Genomic DNA, 18,321 nt, shown 5'->3' with positions numbered 1-18,321 from the left:
TTCATGTGGGCATATGGGAACTACGGTTGTGGACAACGAGAAATGGGATTGTCCGGTCACTGCCAGCGGGCGTGTCATCCGGACGCGTCCGCGGACATATAGGGACTCATATTAGGCAACTCCGCCGATGTATAGGGACTCATATTAGGCAACTATGGTTGTAGATTCTCTTATAGATTCATGCGGTGTGTTAAGATCTCCCTTAGAATCAAAACTTCCCCCTGGTGTGTTAAGACCCACCTGTCTTGTTTATGGATGCGGTGAAAGCATCAATCATCTTTGCCCTTTGGCCAGGTATGTTAGGAATGCAAGGCAGTGATCAGCACTTAAAAACCTGCAGCTGGTGCTCTTTGGGCAATATGGAGAGTCAGGAACTTAGCTTGCTTCCAGCCCCAATGGCCTAGCAACCTGGGTGCTGTTGTTTTTCGGATTTGCCGCCGTATTGAACATTGGAGTGTTTTGTAGGGGAGGGAGCACGCAAGACTCCGCTGCACGAAAATGCTGGAACACATCACTGCTGAAATCTTCAATGCTGGGAGATTCCAAGAATGTGCTAAAACCTGTAGCTTTCTCTTCCTGTTGTTGTCGTCCTTGGTTTTTCAGTCCTGTAATGTTACATGGAATGTTTCCTTTTCTCCTCACCCTCCTCCCACCTGGTTGTCTATCCTTTTTCTTCTTATGGTGGTCTTTTGCTACGTGAGGTAGTTGAATTGATGTGATTGGATGTAAAAACTTGGTTTCTCTTATGGAAATCGGGGGCAATCCTTTTACTAAAAAAAACACGTCATGATCATGATCATGACATATCCAAGAGAACTACTTGATCACCATGTTCCCAAGTCAGTAGATGACATTGACTGCAAATGCCTGAACATCACACTTGCATCTTTAGATTGTAGCATGGTTTGATAAAAGGAAAGGAACACGGTTTACATTGTAGAAATGCAAATCAACCTACAACTTCATAAAGGCATTGATATTCTTTTGGGACCACACAAATCTGAAAGGAAAATTTGGTTCTGGACAGTGGACACTGCACTTGGTTGGAATTGTTGCCGCATCTGACTAACTGGGCCAACCTGCCTGTTGTCTGTCCCACTTCTCTTCTCTCTTCTAGCTGTTCCCTCATCTCTTTTGAGGGGATGTAAGACATTTCACACCCCTTTTTCCCTCCTAAAAATGACGATTTTGATAATTCAGTCAATGTGTTGTGCAATGCGCATCTTATCCATCAGCAAACGATAGATCGTTGTTATTAAGGTGTCCCATCTTGGACGCTTGGGTGACAAGCCGCCCTGGCAGTGCCTTACAATTTTGCCCACCTCGCTTAGTCGACGCTTAGGCGTCAAGGAGGTGGGTGCTCACCTTAGGACGCATTACCGCCATGAGCACAATGTGATAGATTATGTGATGATTTAACAGATCCAGTGTCGAGGACCCAATTATTCCAAACCTAAAGTATACTTGAGAACCCATACTTCTATGGTTCTATCTAGGTGTAACGCCCCGGATGTAACTTTCCCTATTTGTACTCCAACTCTTGCCGTTTCCGGCATTAAGTTAATTTATTTCCTCGGGTTCGGGTCTTTGTCTCCGTGTGTTGTTGTCGTTGTCATGCATCTCATATCATGTCATCATGTGCATTGCATTTGCATACGTGTTCATCTCATGCATTCGAGCATTTTCCCCGTTGTCCATTTTGCGTTCCAGCGCTTCGTTCTCCTCCGGTGATCATTTCTAGCTTTCTTTTGTGTGTGGGGATTAAACATTTCCGGATTGGACCGACACTTGCCAAGTGGCCTTGGTTTACTACCGGTAGACCGCCTGTCAAGTTTCGTACCATTTGGACTTCGTTTGGTACTCCAACGGTTAACTGACGGACTGAAAAGGCCTCGTGTGCGTTGCAGCCCAACACCCCTCCAACTTGGCCCAAAACCCATCAAACTCTGCTCCATCATCTAGAGCGTTCGATCACGATCGCGTGGCCGAAAACCGCACCTCATTTGGACTCTCCTAGCTCCCCCTATGCCTATATATACACCCCCCTCCAAAAAATCGCGGATCCCCCTTCCTCAAACCCTAAAAAAATCCTCTCTCCGCCGCACCGGACGTGTCCGGACGAGCCGGACAACGTCCGGATTCCGCCGCCGCCAATCCCGCGTCGCCACGTGGCTCCCCGCCCCACATCGCCGCCGAAGCCCGCCGGGCCCGAGGCCGGCCCTCCCCGCGAGCCGCCCGGGCCAGAGGCGCCCCGCCCGCGCGCCTTCATCCTCCTCCTCCGCGGTGCCCGAGTCGCCGCCTTCCTCCGCCTCGACGCCGGCCAGTCGCCGGACCGCGCCGCCCGTCGACTCCGGTGGCCGCGCCGCCTCCGCCTCGGCCGCGCCGCCCGGCCTCTCTCCGGCCACCTCCCGACGAACTCCGGCCACCACCGTCATCTCCGGCGACCTCCGTGAACAGTGAATCCGGCCGTCCTCGTAATCCGTGCCAGATCTGGATCTGGATCCCGGAGGGTTGACTTTTTCCCTCCGAACCCTAATTTTTTTTGCATTCTTGCACCTGCTATATCTCCGCATCCGTAGCTCCGATTCATGCATATAGCATATCAAAATGTTCGTCTCGATGAGTACATCATTTCATTCCATTGCATCATTTTCATTTGAGTTCATCTTGATGCCCGAAATGCTGCTAGTAGGAGGCTTCGTGAGTTATTTGTCAGATCTGCTAGTTCATCTTAGACTTTTGTCATTTTTGCCATGATTGTTGTGTGCATGATATGCCTGTGAGTCCTTCATATGTTTTGTTAAGCATCTTGTTATCTTTCCAGAGGTGTAACCCATGCATTTTTAGGATGTGTGTGGTGACTTGTGCAAGCTTGCAAAGTGAGGCACCCGGTAAATCTGTTTTCAGGGACTTAGTAGTTTTCACTAAGTCTGGGATTATTTAGTTCATGATGCCATAAGTTCTTGCTGTTTCCTAGTGATCTGTGCCTCTTTTGAGGATGATCAGTAAAGGAGTTTTGTTAATCTTATTATGCTCTATCCATCCATGTCTTTACTTGCAATTATGGAGCACCCTAGCTTGAGTCAATCGAGCTCTACTTTTACTTCGTTGTGAATCTGGGCAGATCGTCAACTTGTTTGCGATTTTGCCGATGTTATTGTAGTTGATCCGTGCATGCTATGCCATTGTTCTTGCCATGTCTAGCTTGTATTTTGTGCCTTCTTTAGGGATGTATGCTTGTCTTGCCATGACTTGCACCGTGGTGAGTGCATCGAGCTCGTAAACATGCCTTCGTGAGTTATGTTTCAGCATGTCCCAGTTTTCACTAAGTCTGAAAACTGATTATGTTTTTGCTATGTTCATGTGCTTGTTAATATATTTTGTGATCCCTTTTGTCCCCAGGTCACTTAGGGACTTTTGTTAAGCTTGTTGAGTAGCTCCATGAAATGTCTTTCTTTGTCATGTTCAGGTCCTGTAGCATGTTGTTTTGTTGCTCCGAAGAGGGCTATATGATCTGAAATTTCAGACAAGTGTTAATTTCACTAAGTCTGAGATCTGTTTTACCATTTGCGTTTTTGCCATGCTTGTTTGAACCTCCTAATGGATGAATTGGCCGTAGCTCAGTGCTAGGCTTTTGTTATGCGTCTTGTGTGCATCACTGCCATGTATTTTGTTGTCATGTTTGGGTGCTGTAGCATGTTCATTTCATTGCATTTAGATGCCTACTTGCTGAAAATCGCAGACCGGTGTCATTTTTGAATCGCTTGCCATTTCCAAACCGTAACTCCGATTCCGGCGTTCTTTATATCATTTTCAAGCGATTTCATCTCATTTTTCCAGTGGCACCCTTGGAATTCCAAGTTGAGGCCAGGTTCATGCATTTCCTGTCATATCTTGCATTTTGCATCCCGCATCGCATCCCGCATAGCATATCATCATTTCATCATATTGCTTGGTCTTGCACGTGGTTGATTGTATCTTTGTTGCTTGTTTGTCTTGTTTGGGTAGAGCCGGGAGACGAGTTCGCTAACAAGGAGCCTGTTGAGTTTGCTCTTGAGGATCCAGTCAACTCTGTCAACTGTGCAGGCAAGATGATCATACCCTCGAAATCACTACTATCTTTGCTATGCTAGTTTGCTCGCTCTTTTGCTATGCCATTGCTACGATGCCTACCACTTGCTTGCAAGCCTCCCAAATTGCCATGTCAAACCTCTAACCCACCATTGTCCTAGCAAACCGTTGATTGGCTATGTTACCGCTTTGCTCAGCCCCTCTTATAGCGTTGCTAGTTGCAGGTGAAGATCGGAGGCCGTTCCTTGTTGGAACATCTTTTATTTACTTGTTGGGATATCATTATATTATCTTGCTATCTTAATGCATCTATATACTTGATAAAGGGTGGAAGGCTCGGCCTCTCGCCTAGTGTTTTGTTCCACTCTTGCCGCCCTAGTTTCCGTCATATCGGTGTTATGTTCCCGGATTTTGCGTTCCTTACGCGGTTGGGTTATAATGGGAACCCCTTGATAGTTCGCCTTGATTGAAGCTTTTCCAGCAATGCCCAACCTTGGTCTTACCATTTGCCACCTAGCCTCTTTTTCCCTTGGGTTTCCGGAGCCCGCGGGTCATCTTATTTTAAACCCCCCCCCCCGGGCCAGTGCTCCTCTGAGTGTTGGTCCAAACTAGAGTCCTGTGCAGCGCCCCCTCGGGGAAACTCGAGGTTTGGTTTTAGTTGTATGGAGCGCTCATCTGAGTGTGCCCTGAGAAAGAGATATGTGCAGCTCCTATCGGGATTTGTCGGCACATTCGGGCGGTGTTGCTGGTCTTGTTTTAACCTGTCGAAGTGTCTTGAGTTACCGAGATACCGAGTCTGATCGAAACGTCTTGGGAGGAGGTCTATTCCTTCGTTGACCGTGAGAGCTTGTCATGGGCTAAGTTGGGACTCCCCTGCAGGGATTGGACTTTCGAAAGCCGTGCCCGCGGTTATGGGCAGATGGGAATTTGTTAATGTCCGGTTGTAGATAACTTGAACCTTAATTAATTAAAATGAATCAACTGAGTGTGTTACCGTGATGGCCTCTTCTCGGCGGAGTCCGGGAAGTGGACACGGTGTTGGAGTAATGTTTGCGCAGGTTGTTCTCTAGCTTCTCGCTCGTGCTTTGCCTCCTCTTCTCGCTCTCTTTTGCGAATAAGTTAGCCACCATACTTGCTAGTCGCTTGCTGCAGATCCACTCATATTTTACCTTGCCTTACCTTTAAGCTCAAATAGTCTTGATCGCGAGGGTGCGAGATTGCTGAGTCCCTGTGGCTCACAGATTACTATTACACCAGATGCAGGGCCTGATGATTCCGCTCCAGGAGACGCGTGTGAGCTCAAGTGGGAGTTCGACGAAGACTCTCAACGATACTATGTTTCCTTTCCCGACGATCAGTAGTGGTGCCCAGTTGGGGGTGATTGGGACCGTTGTCACATGTTGGGTTCTCTTTTATTTTGGCGCCGTAGTCGGCCCATGAGTGTTTGGTTGATGTAATGTTATTTATGTACTTGATTGACGTGGCGAGTGTAAGCCAACTATGTTATCTCCCCTTTTATTATTATATTACATGGGATGTTGTGAAGATTGCCTAACTTGCGACATATGCCTTCAATGCGATTATGTCTCTAAGTCGTGCCTCAACACGTGGGAGCTATAGTCGCATCGAGGATGTTACACTAGGAATCATTTGTTTCCTCGAGTGTTATTCGGTTTCTACACGCCATTTACCTATGTAACTAACCGAGTTGAAGTCAGTTATTGGCTTGTGTTCTATAACTACCAGAGCTATTAAATATCTAAATGTCTATCTCACCTAGAGCTTGATGTCTTAGATTATGAGAGGTCAAGAATGTCAGAATTATTTGCCTGAATCTTTAAATTCGAACAGATGCAAAAATATTACTCGGCCAATATCAAATTATTTATCTTCTCATCCAAACGGGGTCCATTTTTGTTTTCTTTGATATTAACCATCTACATACAAAATAATGGCACAAGCAACCATTATTGCGCTCAAGTCTGGAGTTGCATATATACTAATTCTATGTTATTTTTTCTCACAAATTTGCAATGCATTTTTATCCTTTTTGTTCTTCACCAAATTCTGCACCATACTGGTAGTTAATGCATGCTGGATTGCGATTAGTCCTATCCTGCTGCAAAATACGTTCCATGGAAAGGATTAAGATTTAAGGATATAACTAATGTTATATGGATAGATTCTCTCCATTCATCCATTACAAGTATACAAGGCCACCTTGTAATTTGGGTCTAATTTTGTCCATAGATTTTAGCAATAAAATATATGTTTATGCCACAAAAAATATACCATTGGAAACTTCTTTCAAATACGACTCTAATGGTATACTTATTGTGGCATATAACATATATTTTCTTGATCAAATCGATGGTCAAAGTTAGACCCTATGAGATGGTTTGTGTCATCTGTGGTTCCATCGGAAGTGACTGCTTAATACTGAAAATACCCACGAATTAGACCCTAGAAGAGTTAAAACAAGTTAGCGGAACTAAAGACCAGATATTATCTAGTATCCCTTCCTTCAGCATGATACCGAGTATTTAACAAAAAACTACCACAATTCGTGGAACCATGACTACAAACTACCACTTTACAAATTTGTGCGGAAAACTACCATTTTCTCGTTAATCCTTGACTAAAAACTACCATATCTGAAAAGTGTCCGATTTAACTCTTTTAAACACGTTTCTGACTAGTTGGGCCCACACATAAGCGGGCTAAAAAAGCAATCGGGTCCCTATTTTTTTCAAAAAAACAATCCAGTCCTGTAGCAGCGGCAGCGGCAGGAGGAGGATGGTGGTGAAGAGCGAAGGCGGCGGCGGCGCGGAGGAGGGGGCCGCGGACACGGCGGTGCGACGGTGGGTGGAGGCCGGCGGCGCGGAGGAGGGGGGCGCGGACACGGCGGTGCGGTGGTGGGTGGAGGCCGACGGCGGGAGGCTGGTGCTGGACGGCGGGCTGGCCACGGAGCTCGAGGCCCACGGCGCCGACCTCAACGACCCGCTCTGGAGCGCCCAGTGCATCCTCTCCTCCCCGCACCTCATTCGCAAGGCAAGCCGCCGCCGCCCAAACACCCCATGTGTGATGTTCGCCGGTCCTCAGTTGTGGCTGTGGCCAGCCATGGCCGCACAGGTTGCCTGCTTCTGCTCCCGCTCCTCACCATCACTACCGCGTCATCGGCGGCGCTCCCGCTGCTCGTGCTTCTCTCTCTCAAGTCCTCCCTGAACGACCCGGCCGGCGCGCTCAGTCCATGGGTGTATGCCGCAGTGGCCTCCGCAGGCGCCACCCGGTCGCTCTCCCCTCCGTGGTGCGCATGGCCCAGCGCCGTGTGTGACGCGGCCATTGGCGACGTCGTCGGGGTCGATCTGTCTTGCCACGGGCAGCCATGGCTGGCCACAGCCACGGACGGGGGCCGGACTGGATTGCTTTTTTGAAAAAAAAAAACTAGGGACCCGATTGCTTTTTTAGCCCACTTATGTGTGGGCCCAACTAGTTAGAAACGCGTTTAAAAGAGTCAAATCGGACACTTTTCAGACATGGTAGTTTTTAGTCAAGGATTAATGAAAAAATGGTAGTTTTTCGCACGAATTTATAAAGTGATAGTTTATAGGCACGGTTCCATGAATTGTGGTAGTTTTTTGTTAAATACTCCATGATACCACACAAACAAAGCAACAACGTGGCTTATATACTAGGTCCTGGCTATATAGCAACCTCTTTCGTACGTCTTAATCCACCAATTACCAGCCAACCCATCTAAAGATAACCAGCCGGCCAGCTGGAAACGATACATATTTATTTGACTTTGGCAACTAAGAGAGGCTAGCAAGGAAACTATAGAAATACGGCTTCTTGATGACAAAGGTGTCCCACAAGGAAAAAGAAGAATCTAGCTCACCTCAGATTATCTTCCTAGCTAGTTGATTATGTTACTATGTCTGCTATGTAAGTACATCAGATGGTTTGACAGTAGCAAAGTGTAGTTTATCTTACTGGTTTTAGTAAAAGGGTCTCATTTGGTCAAATGGACCGGTGAAGTACTCCTAAGTATGTTATTACATGAAAAAGAAAAGAATGGAAGTGTATTTATGCAAAATACTTCAGACAAGGGCTATCAAAATCATACTATATGATGCAGAGGCCGGGGTTATCCCCTTTTCGGGGAAAATAAATAAATCATACTATCTATCAGAATATATTTTACAATCAGGAGGGCTGGCTTTAAGAACTTCGAGCCTAACAAGGTGAAATGTGATAACACCTTACAGCAAAAAACATGATAATGTGCCTGTAAGATACAACAACTACGTACCTAAATGGCATGTTAGGAAGCAAAAAACCTCTCACTGGTCTGCAGAGTGAGGGTTAAAACCCATCCCCACTACACAAACCGCCACATACTCTATACACTACAGCTTTGTGACATCTTGGTTAAATAGATAAATAATCAACATGATACTGTGCCTGTCGAGAGATCGTTCCTAAACCCAATTAGAGCTAGGAAAAGTGGCACCAAGATCTGATGTTGATAGTTCGATGCACTTTATTTATAACTTCTGGAAATACCAAACAAAGGAAGCCAGTGTACATACTTTTTTGGAACATCATGCAAATCCAGCTTCCCTCATATCTTTTATGGTTGCCTCAAGTGTTTGATGCAAGTCAAACCTCCGAAATCCAGCAACTAATATATCATAGCTAGAGCGGGTGAGCATGTACAAACTTCGGATGCGGTTTAAAAAGATCTCCAACCTATCAAAGGCCCTGTGACGAAAATATGAACAAATAACAGCCTCAACATCCTCTGGGCACAGAAACATCATGCCATCATCCAACATCCGGTCTATTGCATGTTCCATATCTGACAAGAGATCTGCACTAGCATAGAACCTGATAATTCCACAATGCAGTTGAGTTACAGAACTAAAGTGTGCTTCCTTTTGTATTAGGGCGAGCAGCTGCTCCATTACATCAATTTCACCTCCATCCAGGCATAGTCTTGTTAGTCTGTCAACCAGAGCTTTATTCAACTCCCAGTTGCCATCACTGACAAGTTTTATGAAACTTCTGACCCTATTAACCTCTTCTGTTCTATAAAGCACCTCAAGCTTGGCCTCCAAAATAGTACAGGTTGGCTTCATTTCAAATGAAACCATTTCTCCGAAGACCAACTCAGCATCATCTAGCTTGTTCAACAGAATAAATCCCACTATCAAAGATTCAAAAGCTTGAGTACCCGGAATAAACCCTGCATTCTTTGCAGCCAAGTACCAGTTCATCATAGCATTGCCACTTCGGAGTCGCGAAAATGCAGATATGAATGCATCATATGTAGCACGGTCAGGTTTGGAGTCCTCTATTCCTTGCATGGTCTCGTATAAGGTCACTGCAGCAAGGAGATCTCCGACAGACAAGAAAGTGTTAATAAGAGCATTAAAAATGCCAGTGTTCAGTTGAATTCCCTGTGCCTCTGCGCACTCAAAGACTCTCATTGCAAGAGCTGCATTCCTTGTCTCTCCACAGAAACGGATTATTGTCGAGTAGGGTTCACAATTATAACTATTAACCCCTTCCTTTAGTAGCTTCTCTAGCTTCCATTCCAAGACCTGATCCAATGTTAGTCTCATATTAGTTCACCTGATAAAGATCTGTCATTACAAATACAAAGAAGAAATCTCATGAATCTGGAAAAACTACCACACAAAACTCACTGATCATATTGGCTATAGACTAAGCTATATCTGCTATACCTCAGGCCACCACATGCATCGCAGATCTGATTCTAACACGTGGGAGAAGTGGGCAGGGGAGTTTCTCTACCGCTTCTAGTAAATAAAACTATGAACAAAGCTGTCAGCCCTGCATCTCTGAATTCCCCTCTTCGCCTGAACTCTCTGTTCTAAGAAACAAGAGCATACCACTTCGACAGGTTAACCAGACGAGTTAAAATCCACGGTGCTGGAGTCACCCTCTTAGCGAGTCGTTGTGTTGGCTGTTAATTGCCTGCATTTAGTTACTTTTATCTTTCAGTTAGGATTGTTACCTCAATAAACCTGTCAGCTATAAAACACAGGGGGTGGGAATTGAAATATCCCTTGGTGCCTTGGTTTGCTATTTCTCCAGTGTAAGGAGTAAACCTAGTTGATCTGTTTCTGAATCTGGGGAATTTCTCCTAACTTATCAATACGAAACCGAAAATCCTGCCTGAAATTCCATTTCCTTGTTTGATTTCTGCTGTTGTTCTTGTGAGAGCTTTCGGGATCTCGAATGCTAGTACTAAATAGAACTATGAAGAAATCACAAATGGATTGGAACTGAAAATACAGGGTATGAGGAGCTCACGAGGTGCGCCTTGGCTGGGTAGGACGCGCGGAGGAGGGCCGCGGCAAGGGGCTCCCAGAAGGCGCCGTCGCGGTGCGGGACCGAGGAGGTCGCCTCCTCCATGGTGGCCTTCACGCGGCACTCCGGCTCCGCCACCAGGCGCGAGAGCAGGGACGCGTACAGCTCTTCGCCTGACGCGGTGGCGGCGGCTGCGGTTTGCGTCCCGCGCCACAGGCGGCGGCGAGCCGCGGCGACAACCATTGTGGTGAACTCGCGGCAGCTTCTGCTTGAGATTAGACGAAAAAGAGTTTGTCACGTCTTCTTTTATTCGCGCTATAAATAGTGCGTGATTTCCTGCAGAACCCTAGCCGCCTTCTCCCGCAGCACCTCAGCCGCCTCCTCTCCCTAACACTAACAAAACCAATGTTCAGTCCCGTGGCACAGTTCGGTTCAGAAGCAACAGCAGTCGGATCATAAGCGACGTTACTAAATCTCAGCTTGCAAAACCAATGTTTATAATTCTGTTCTTACAGCGAACGAAGCATCGGCAACCATTCAGCAACTCCCATCAAGCGCTAGCACTACTTCTACTTGGCGATAACCAGGGCGAACAGCTATTTAGATACAGGCAATGGAATCTAAGAGGAGGTGAACTTGGTGACGGCCTTGGTGCCCTCGGAGACGGCGTGCTTGGCGAGCTCCCCGGGGAGGACGAGGCGGACGGAGGTCTGGATCTCGCGGGAGGTGATGGTGGGCTTCTTGTTGTAGCGGGCGAGCTTGGCGGCCTCGCCGGCGAGCTTCTCGAAGATGTCGTTAATGAAGGAGTTCATGATGGACATGGCCTTGGAGGAGATGCCGATGTCGGGGTGCACCTGCTTCAGCACCTTGAAGATGTAGATCTTGTAGGTCTCCACGCTCTTCTTGCCCTTCTTCCGGCCCCTCTTCTCGCCGCCGCCCTCCTTGGAGGCGGTCTTCTTGCCCGCCGGCAGCCGCTTCTCGGCCTTGGGCTTCTTCCCGGCAGTGGTCTTCTCGGCCTTCTCCGCCGCGGGCTCCTCCTCCGCGGGCTTCTTCGCCGCCGGCTTCTTCTCCGCCTTGGGGGCCATCGCTACTCCGGGAGGGCGGGTGGGGATTGGGGGCTGCGGTGGGGAGGTGTGTGCACGGGAGACGGGAAGGTGGGTGGGGGATTTGGAATTGGGGAAAGAAGGAGCACGGTGCTGGGTTTATAGTGGAGAGACCTCAGCTCTGATTGGTGGAATTGTGGGTGCCGCGGATCGCTGACATGGCATAGGATGAACCGTTCGATGCTGCTTGCAACGATCCAGATTTGCTGCGGTGCGTCTATAGCTGTGGTGGCAAAAACCGTGTACGGCATTTTTTGTTTTGTTTTGAAAAAGACAAACAAAGGATATCGGAACGGCAGAATTGGATTTCGGAGAACGGATGGCGCGGATGATATATTTTTCCATATATTCATACTCATGTTGTTTAGATGTATTTTTTATTTGAAATTTTATGCATGTGAGTACTGTTTTTAAATATAAATTTTAAAGTATTTTATCTAAAATGGCAAAAGGAGTTTGTGGCAACAAAACTGGAAAAATTGTGGGAACACCATGAACTTGAGCTTCCCCATAAAAAGTAAATACGAAGAATCTACATAGTTGTCCATTTTATAAACGATGTAATTGTTATAGCAAATGAATAAAGTTATGTGTTTTTTAAAAAAAATATAGTTGTCCATTTTATTATTGATATTTGTTACCATTAATAAATATGGAAGGGAAAGGAGTGCCACGAACAAGAATGCGAGAGAGGTGGACATTAAAAGCTCCCACTCCTTAGAAACTTTATACTTAGAACATGGTTAATAGTCATAGTTTTAAATAGCCGGCTATAGTCTCGCTGTAGCTTTTTCAGCAAGGTGCCGCCAAATGATCTCATGTACAAATATTCTGCTATGGCCCGTTATAGCTTCGCTATAGCTGATTTGAAGGTTTGCCGCTATTTTGCATAGCCCGCTATTTAAAACACTGTTAATAGCATAGTCAGCTGCGGAAAATTGCTTATGGAGCTAGGCTTCCATGGAGGTCGGTTTCTGAAGAAAAAATTCAACAAATTTCATATATTTTACATTTAAAAAATTCTAAAAAATACATACATACATGAAGGCATAATACACATATGTGTAAATTTTCAGGATGAAATTACATCAAAATGACAGTTGTGCAAAAAAGACAAATCTCTGGCTTTTCAACACATCATACTATTCATCTCAAAAGTCCGTGAATTTGTTCTTTTTGCATATATCGCATCTCAAGGTATTTCATTCTTAAATTTTACACACATACACATCACATCCTTGTGTACTTGTACAAAGAATTTTAGATTTTCCTGAAACCAAAATATATGAATTTTGTTTTTTTCTTTCAAAAATTCGGTCTCCATGAAGGCGAGCTCCAAAATGCCGTTCTCAATCAGCTGTTGGCAATATGATATTGCCACGTCATCTATAGAAAATCTTATAGCTAGCAAGTAGAATAGTCAGATGTAAGGGCATCTCCAACACCGGCCCTCAAACTGTCTGCATACATCCGGACCGTGCGGTCCATACCGTGGATGCCATCCAACGCAAGTCTGTATCGGTCCGTCAAGCGGTCCAGACGTATTTTCTCTCGCATATTGGAGACAAATGGGGGGGTGCGGGAGTATGAAGAACAGCCATGTAGGACCCCCCCTCCCCTTGCTTTCCATCCGCCCCCTCCACTGCCAAAGAGGCATTGCCGGACTTTCACAGCCAGCACCGACATGCCCACTCGCCTTTACGACGACGTTGTCCACCCAGAGCCGTTTGTATCTCGGTACACTCCCCCCTTGTGGACGACCTCCATGACGGACACCACGCTCAGCAAGTGTTCGGTTAAATACCATTGAGCTTATATTCGAACACTATGTCTTTTTTTAGAGTATGAAGGATGGCGAGCTACTTGACCATGGAGGATGAGTTGTGCGATGTGTGGTTGGTCATATCCATGGATTTCGTAGGCAGGAGCAAAGGGGGACCTTTCGCCAGCAAGTGCATGAATCATTTTACGAATGAAAAGCACATTGCGCCCTACGATATGTACGTCATTCAATAACGCAATGTGAGGTCATTATCACATCGCTGGTACACTATCCAGACCGTGTCACCAAGTTTTGTAACGTGGTTCGTCAGCTGGAGGCAAGCTGGCCATTGCACGCGGCTGAGGACGAGGTCGTAAGTTTTGTTTCCTCTTGCTCAAATTGTTGATTGATTCGTTCGCTCAATGTTGATCTACCCATTATGTAGCCCGCACACGCTGTCGTGGTGTACCACAGGACAAAGGGACGGTTGTTTACGTACACACTGTTGGATGAAGCTAAAGAGGGAGTATCTGTGGGATGACATGATCCGTTGATGAAAAACTTCTTGGACATCCGATTAATCTAGTCAAATTTGAGACATTGTTGTACTGTACTTTTTTTTGCTTTCTATGGATGTTTTGTGGTATTTTCTATCTGAACTTTGATGAATATCAGGCAATTTGCATGAATTTCGCCTGGTTAGTTCAAATGCGGGTGAAATGTATGCGAGCGGCGTTGGATGACCGGCTCCCGCAGCTGTGTCCGCTGAGTGCTCCCCCTGTCCATGGACAGATGCGGGGGGGGGGGGGGGATTTACGGGTCACCGTCGGAGACACCCTAAGAAAGTACTACTTTATTGATACATGGCCCACCTCCTTCTCTCACAAAATCTCTAGGAGCACGTGATACAGTCGGTTGTTAGTTTGTAGCCCGCTTCTCTTCTTTCTCATCTTCCCTCTCTTATAACCCAGCAAAAATATGATATTTAAAGTCTTACCCTTCGTGTATGTCACCTTATTGTTCTTGCTCTTATGATTTCCCCTCTTACAAACAAATGAAATGTGTTTTTTGAGCTACCGTCACCTCAAAAAACTAAAACTAAAACACCAAAGAAAGGCAAGACCCTATATAAGACCATCACCACTCTATAGTTGGCAATCCATGACCCGAAGTTGACCAATGACGCGTTTGGTAGGCTGCATTAGGTTTAGCCAGGCCCGCGCGGGATGTGTTGGGGATATAACTCCGAGGTATGACCCGCCCTGGAGGGGCTGGGTCATGTTGTCGGTGGCTTAAGATGAGAAGGCCCAAGATGTCTGAAGGCCCAAGACCCGGAGGTGACTTAAGGCCCAAAGGTGTGAACCGCCATATGATAACTTGTTCTGTAAGGCAGGTTTAGTTAGAAACCGAGCCGATCACGTTTATGTGAGCTGGCTGGGACTCTGTAAGCCGTCGGGCATCAACCTGTATATAAATGGGTGACCCGGCGGCGGGTTAACTCAAGAGACAATCAATCGAGAACTAGGTCAAGCGTATTCGGTTGGGGAACACAATAATTTAAAAAAAATCCTACGCACACGCAAGATCATGGTGATGCATAACAACGAGAGGGAAGAGTGTTGTCTACGTACCCTCGTAGACCGTAAGCAGAAGCGTTATGACAACGCGGTTGATGTAGTCGTACGTCTTCACGATCGACTGATCCTAGCACCAAAGGTACGACACCTCCGCGATCTGCACACGTTTGGCTCGGTGACGTCCCACGAACTCACGATCTAGTAGAGCTTTGAGGGAGAGATTCGTCAGCACGACGGTGTGATGACGGTGATGATGATGCTACCGGAACAGGGCTTCGCCTAAGCACCGCTACGATATGACCGAGGTGGATTATGGTGGAGGGTGGCACCACACACGGCTGGAAACAATCAACTTGTGTGTTCTAGGGTGCCCCCTGCCCCCGTATATAAAGGAGCAAGGGGGAGGCCGGCTGGCCTTGGGGCGTGCCAAGGAGAGGGGGAGTCCTTGAGGGAGTCCTGGATTAGGGGGTCTCCAGACAGCCGGACTATATCCTTTGGTCGGACTGTTGGGCTATGAAGATACAAGATTGAAGACTTCGCCCCGTGTCCGGATGGGACTCTACTTGGCGTGGAAGGCAAGCTAGGCAATACGGATATGTATATCTCCTCCCTTGTAACCGACCTTGTGTAACCCTAGCCCCCCGGTGTCTATATAAACCGGAGGGTTTAGTCCGTAGGACAACATACAATCATACCATAGGCTAGCTTCTAGGGTTTAGCCTCTACGATCTCGTGGTAGATCAACTCTTGTAATACTCATATCATCAAGAACAATCAAGCAGGACGTAGGGTATTACCTCCATCAAGAGGGCCCAAACCTGGGTAAACATCGTGTCTCCTGCCTCCTGTTACCATCCGCCTTAGACACACAGTTCGGGACCCCCTACCCGAGATCCGCCGGTTTTGACACCGACATTGGTGCTTTCATTGAGAGTTCCACTGTGTCATCACCATAAGGCTTGATGGCTCCTTCGATCATCGGTAGCGATGCGGTCCAGGGTGAGGTTTTCCTCCCCGGACAGATCTTTGTATTCGGCGGCTTCGCACTGCGGGCCAATTCGCTTGGCCATCTGGAGCAGATCGAGAGCTACGCCCCTGGCCATCAGGTCAGATTTGGAAACTTGAACTACACGGCCGATATCCGTGGAGACTTGATCTTCGACGGATTCGAGCCCATGTCAGGTGTGTCACACAGTCACGACGAGCATGACATAACTCTGTCGTCGGACAGTATTCGGGAGATCGCATCTGCAACTACTCCGGTCGTCAATCTGGAGCAAATCGCGCCATCCGAGAACAGAAGGATAGACCCCGCCACGGAGGCCGCACTCTTAGCGGCGATAGAGCCAGACGCTGACTTCACCCCTTACGAGAGCCGTGCCGTCGAACCACTGGATTCACCCCCGTCCACGGACTCCGAGCCGCTTATATCCATGCCCGTCGAACCCGACTGAGCGTCGATCATGGAGTTCACCTCCGCGGATATCTTTCAGCACTTGCCTTTCGGCGATGTGCTAAATTCATTAAGGTCTCTCTCCCTATCAGGAGAACCTTGGCCGAACTATGTTCAGCTAGAATGGGATGCGGACGACGAAGAAATTCACTGCCCACCCACCACCCACTTGGTAGCCACTGTCGACGACTTAACCGACATGCTTAACTTCGACTTCGAAGACATCGACGGCATGAACGAAGATGCAGGAGACGAACAGGAACCATCGCCCATAGGGCGCCGGACAACCACTTCATCACATAACATATACATGGTGGATACACCCAAAGAGGGCAATGGTGAAGAGACAGCGGAGGATGCCCCCTCCAAGCAACCCAAGCGCCAACGTTAGCGCCGCCGCTCTAAGTCCCGCCGTAGCAAAAACAACGATAACAATGCAAGAGGAAATAACAGTCCAGTCGACTCTAGAAGAAACGATGACTGCGCCGCCCCAGTGGCAGAGCACGATCAAGATGCAAACGGCGAACATAGTGCGGATCCGACGTCCGAACACGGCGACGCCAAGGATAAACCTCATCAAACCCCGTCTGGGGAAGAAAACAGTCCGGACGAAGATGCACACATCATCCCGGACACACACTTGGAGCAAGAGAACCTCCGTAGAAGGCTCATTGCCACAGCAAGGAGCCTGAAGAAGCAGAAGCAAAGGCTCAAGGCCGCACAAGATATGCTCAACAGCAGGTGGAACAAAGTGCTCGACAACGAAACAAAGTATGGTGGAAGTTACCACACAAATAGCTATCCAAAGCGCAAGCTATTACCTGAATTCGACGATGAGGCCTTAGATCCCACACAGCCGAAAAATGATACGGCCAACCGGCCGGATCCACCACCTTGTGACCGCGATAGAGCGGCCAACAAAGTCGCACATAAGTCAACACACGATCTACGTGAGAACTTGCGCCAAAAATCTGGCGCGACCAGATCCATCTATGGATCTAGGAAGCGCGCTTCGGCACAAAATCAAAACCGAATACTACAACTGTCCAAACACCATGGCATATCCCAATATAGGGGTGTCGCACACCCCCTATGTTTCACCGATGAGGTGCTGGATCACGAATTTCCAGAAGGATTCAAACCAGTGAACATAGAGGCGTATGACGGGACCACAGACCCTGGAGTCTGGATCAAGGACTTTATCCTCCATATTCATATGGCTCGCGGAGACGATCTCCACGCCATTAAATACTTGCCCCTTAAGCTTAAAGGGCCAGCTCGGCACTGGCTGAAAAGCCTCCCCGAAAACTCAATTGGAAGTTGGGAGGAGCTCGAGGACGCTTTTCGGGCTAATTTTCAAGGGACTTATGTCCGACCTCTGGATGTAGACGATTTAAGTCATATAATCCAATAGTCCGGAGAGTCCGCCTGAAAGCTTTGGAACAGGTTCCTCACCAAGAAGAACCAAATCGTCGACTGTCCGGACGCCGAAGCCTTAGCAGCTTTTAAACACAGTGTCCGAGACGAATGGCTCGCCAGACACCTCGGCCAAGAAAAACCGAGAACAATGGCAGCCCTAACAAGCCTCGTGACCCGCTTTTGCGCGGGCGAAGACAGCTGGTTGGCCCGTAGCAGCACCAGCGACCAAAGCACATCCAAAGTCAAGGATGGCAATGGAAAACCATGACGCAACAAAAACAAGCGTCGAAATAAAGAAGGTAGCCCAGATAATACGGGGGTAAACGCCGGATTCAGGGGCTCTCGACCAGGTCAGCGGAAAAAGCCTTTCAAAGGCAGCAGAGAAGGACCATCTGGCCTAAACAAGATTCTTGACAAGCTCTGTCAGATTCACGGCACCCCTGACAAACCTGCAAATCACACCCACAAAGAATGTTGGGTCTTCAAGCAGGCCAGTAAGCTAAACGCCGAACACAAAGGGGAAGAGACACCAAGCGAAGACGAGGATGAACCTCGCAGGCAAAGCACCGGAGGCCAGAAAAAGTTCCCACCAGAGGT

At 47.5% G+C, this 18,321-nt stretch overlaps 2 protein-coding genes across 2 annotated transcripts; both read right to left on the bottom strand.

Annotated features, from left to right (window-relative positions):
- Positions 1-8,591: 8,591 nt before the first annotated feature.
- LOC125552703 (pentatricopeptide repeat-containing protein At2g48000-like) lies at positions 8,592-10,740 on the bottom strand. Its single transcript, XM_048716365.2, has 2 exons — positions 10,414-10,740; positions 8,592-9,677 (listed from the first exon to the last, which is right to left on the bottom strand). Exons 1-2 carry the CDS (start codon positions 10,651-10,653, stop codon positions 8,676-8,678), a joined length of 1,242 nt encoding a protein of 413 aa, XP_048572322.2. The 5' UTR covers positions 10,654-10,740; the 3' UTR covers positions 8,592-8,675.
- Positions 10,741-10,875: 135 nt separating this feature from the next.
- Positions 10,876-11,535, bottom strand: LOC125552706 (histone H2B.1-like). The gene has a single exon (XM_087518866.1). The coding sequence runs from the start codon at positions 11,493-11,495 to the stop codon at positions 11,031-11,033; it is 465 nt and encodes a 154-aa protein (XP_087374992.1). The 5' UTR covers positions 11,496-11,535; the 3' UTR covers positions 10,876-11,030.
- Between the last annotated feature and the right edge of the window lie 6,786 nt (positions 11,536-18,321).

Source organism: Triticum urartu, chromosome 4A (genome assembly GCF_056163025.1).
Source record: "Triticum urartu cultivar PI428250 chromosome 4A, HENAU_Tu73, whole genome shotgun sequence".
NCBI lineage: Eukaryota > Viridiplantae > Streptophyta > Magnoliopsida > Poales > Poaceae > Triticum > Triticum urartu.
The sequence above is the reverse complement of the archived record's forward strand: the minus strand, read 5'-3'. Positions and strand labels throughout refer to the sequence as shown.

Excerpts from the sequence above, each read along its gene's own strand:
- LOC125552703 (XM_048716365.2), bottom strand. The coding sequence starts at position 10,653 with ATGGTTGTCGCCGCGGCTCGCCGCCGCCTGTGGCGCGGGACGCAAACC. Across the intron at positions 9,678-10,413 it reads ACCCAGCCAAGGCGCACCTC|GTCTTGGAATGGAAGCTAGA; the intron begins GTGAGCTCCTCA and ends ACATTGGATCAG.
- LOC125552706 (XM_087518866.1), bottom strand. The coding sequence starts at position 11,495 with ATGGCCCCCAAGGCGGAGAAGAAGCCGGCGGCGAAGAAGCCCGCGGAG.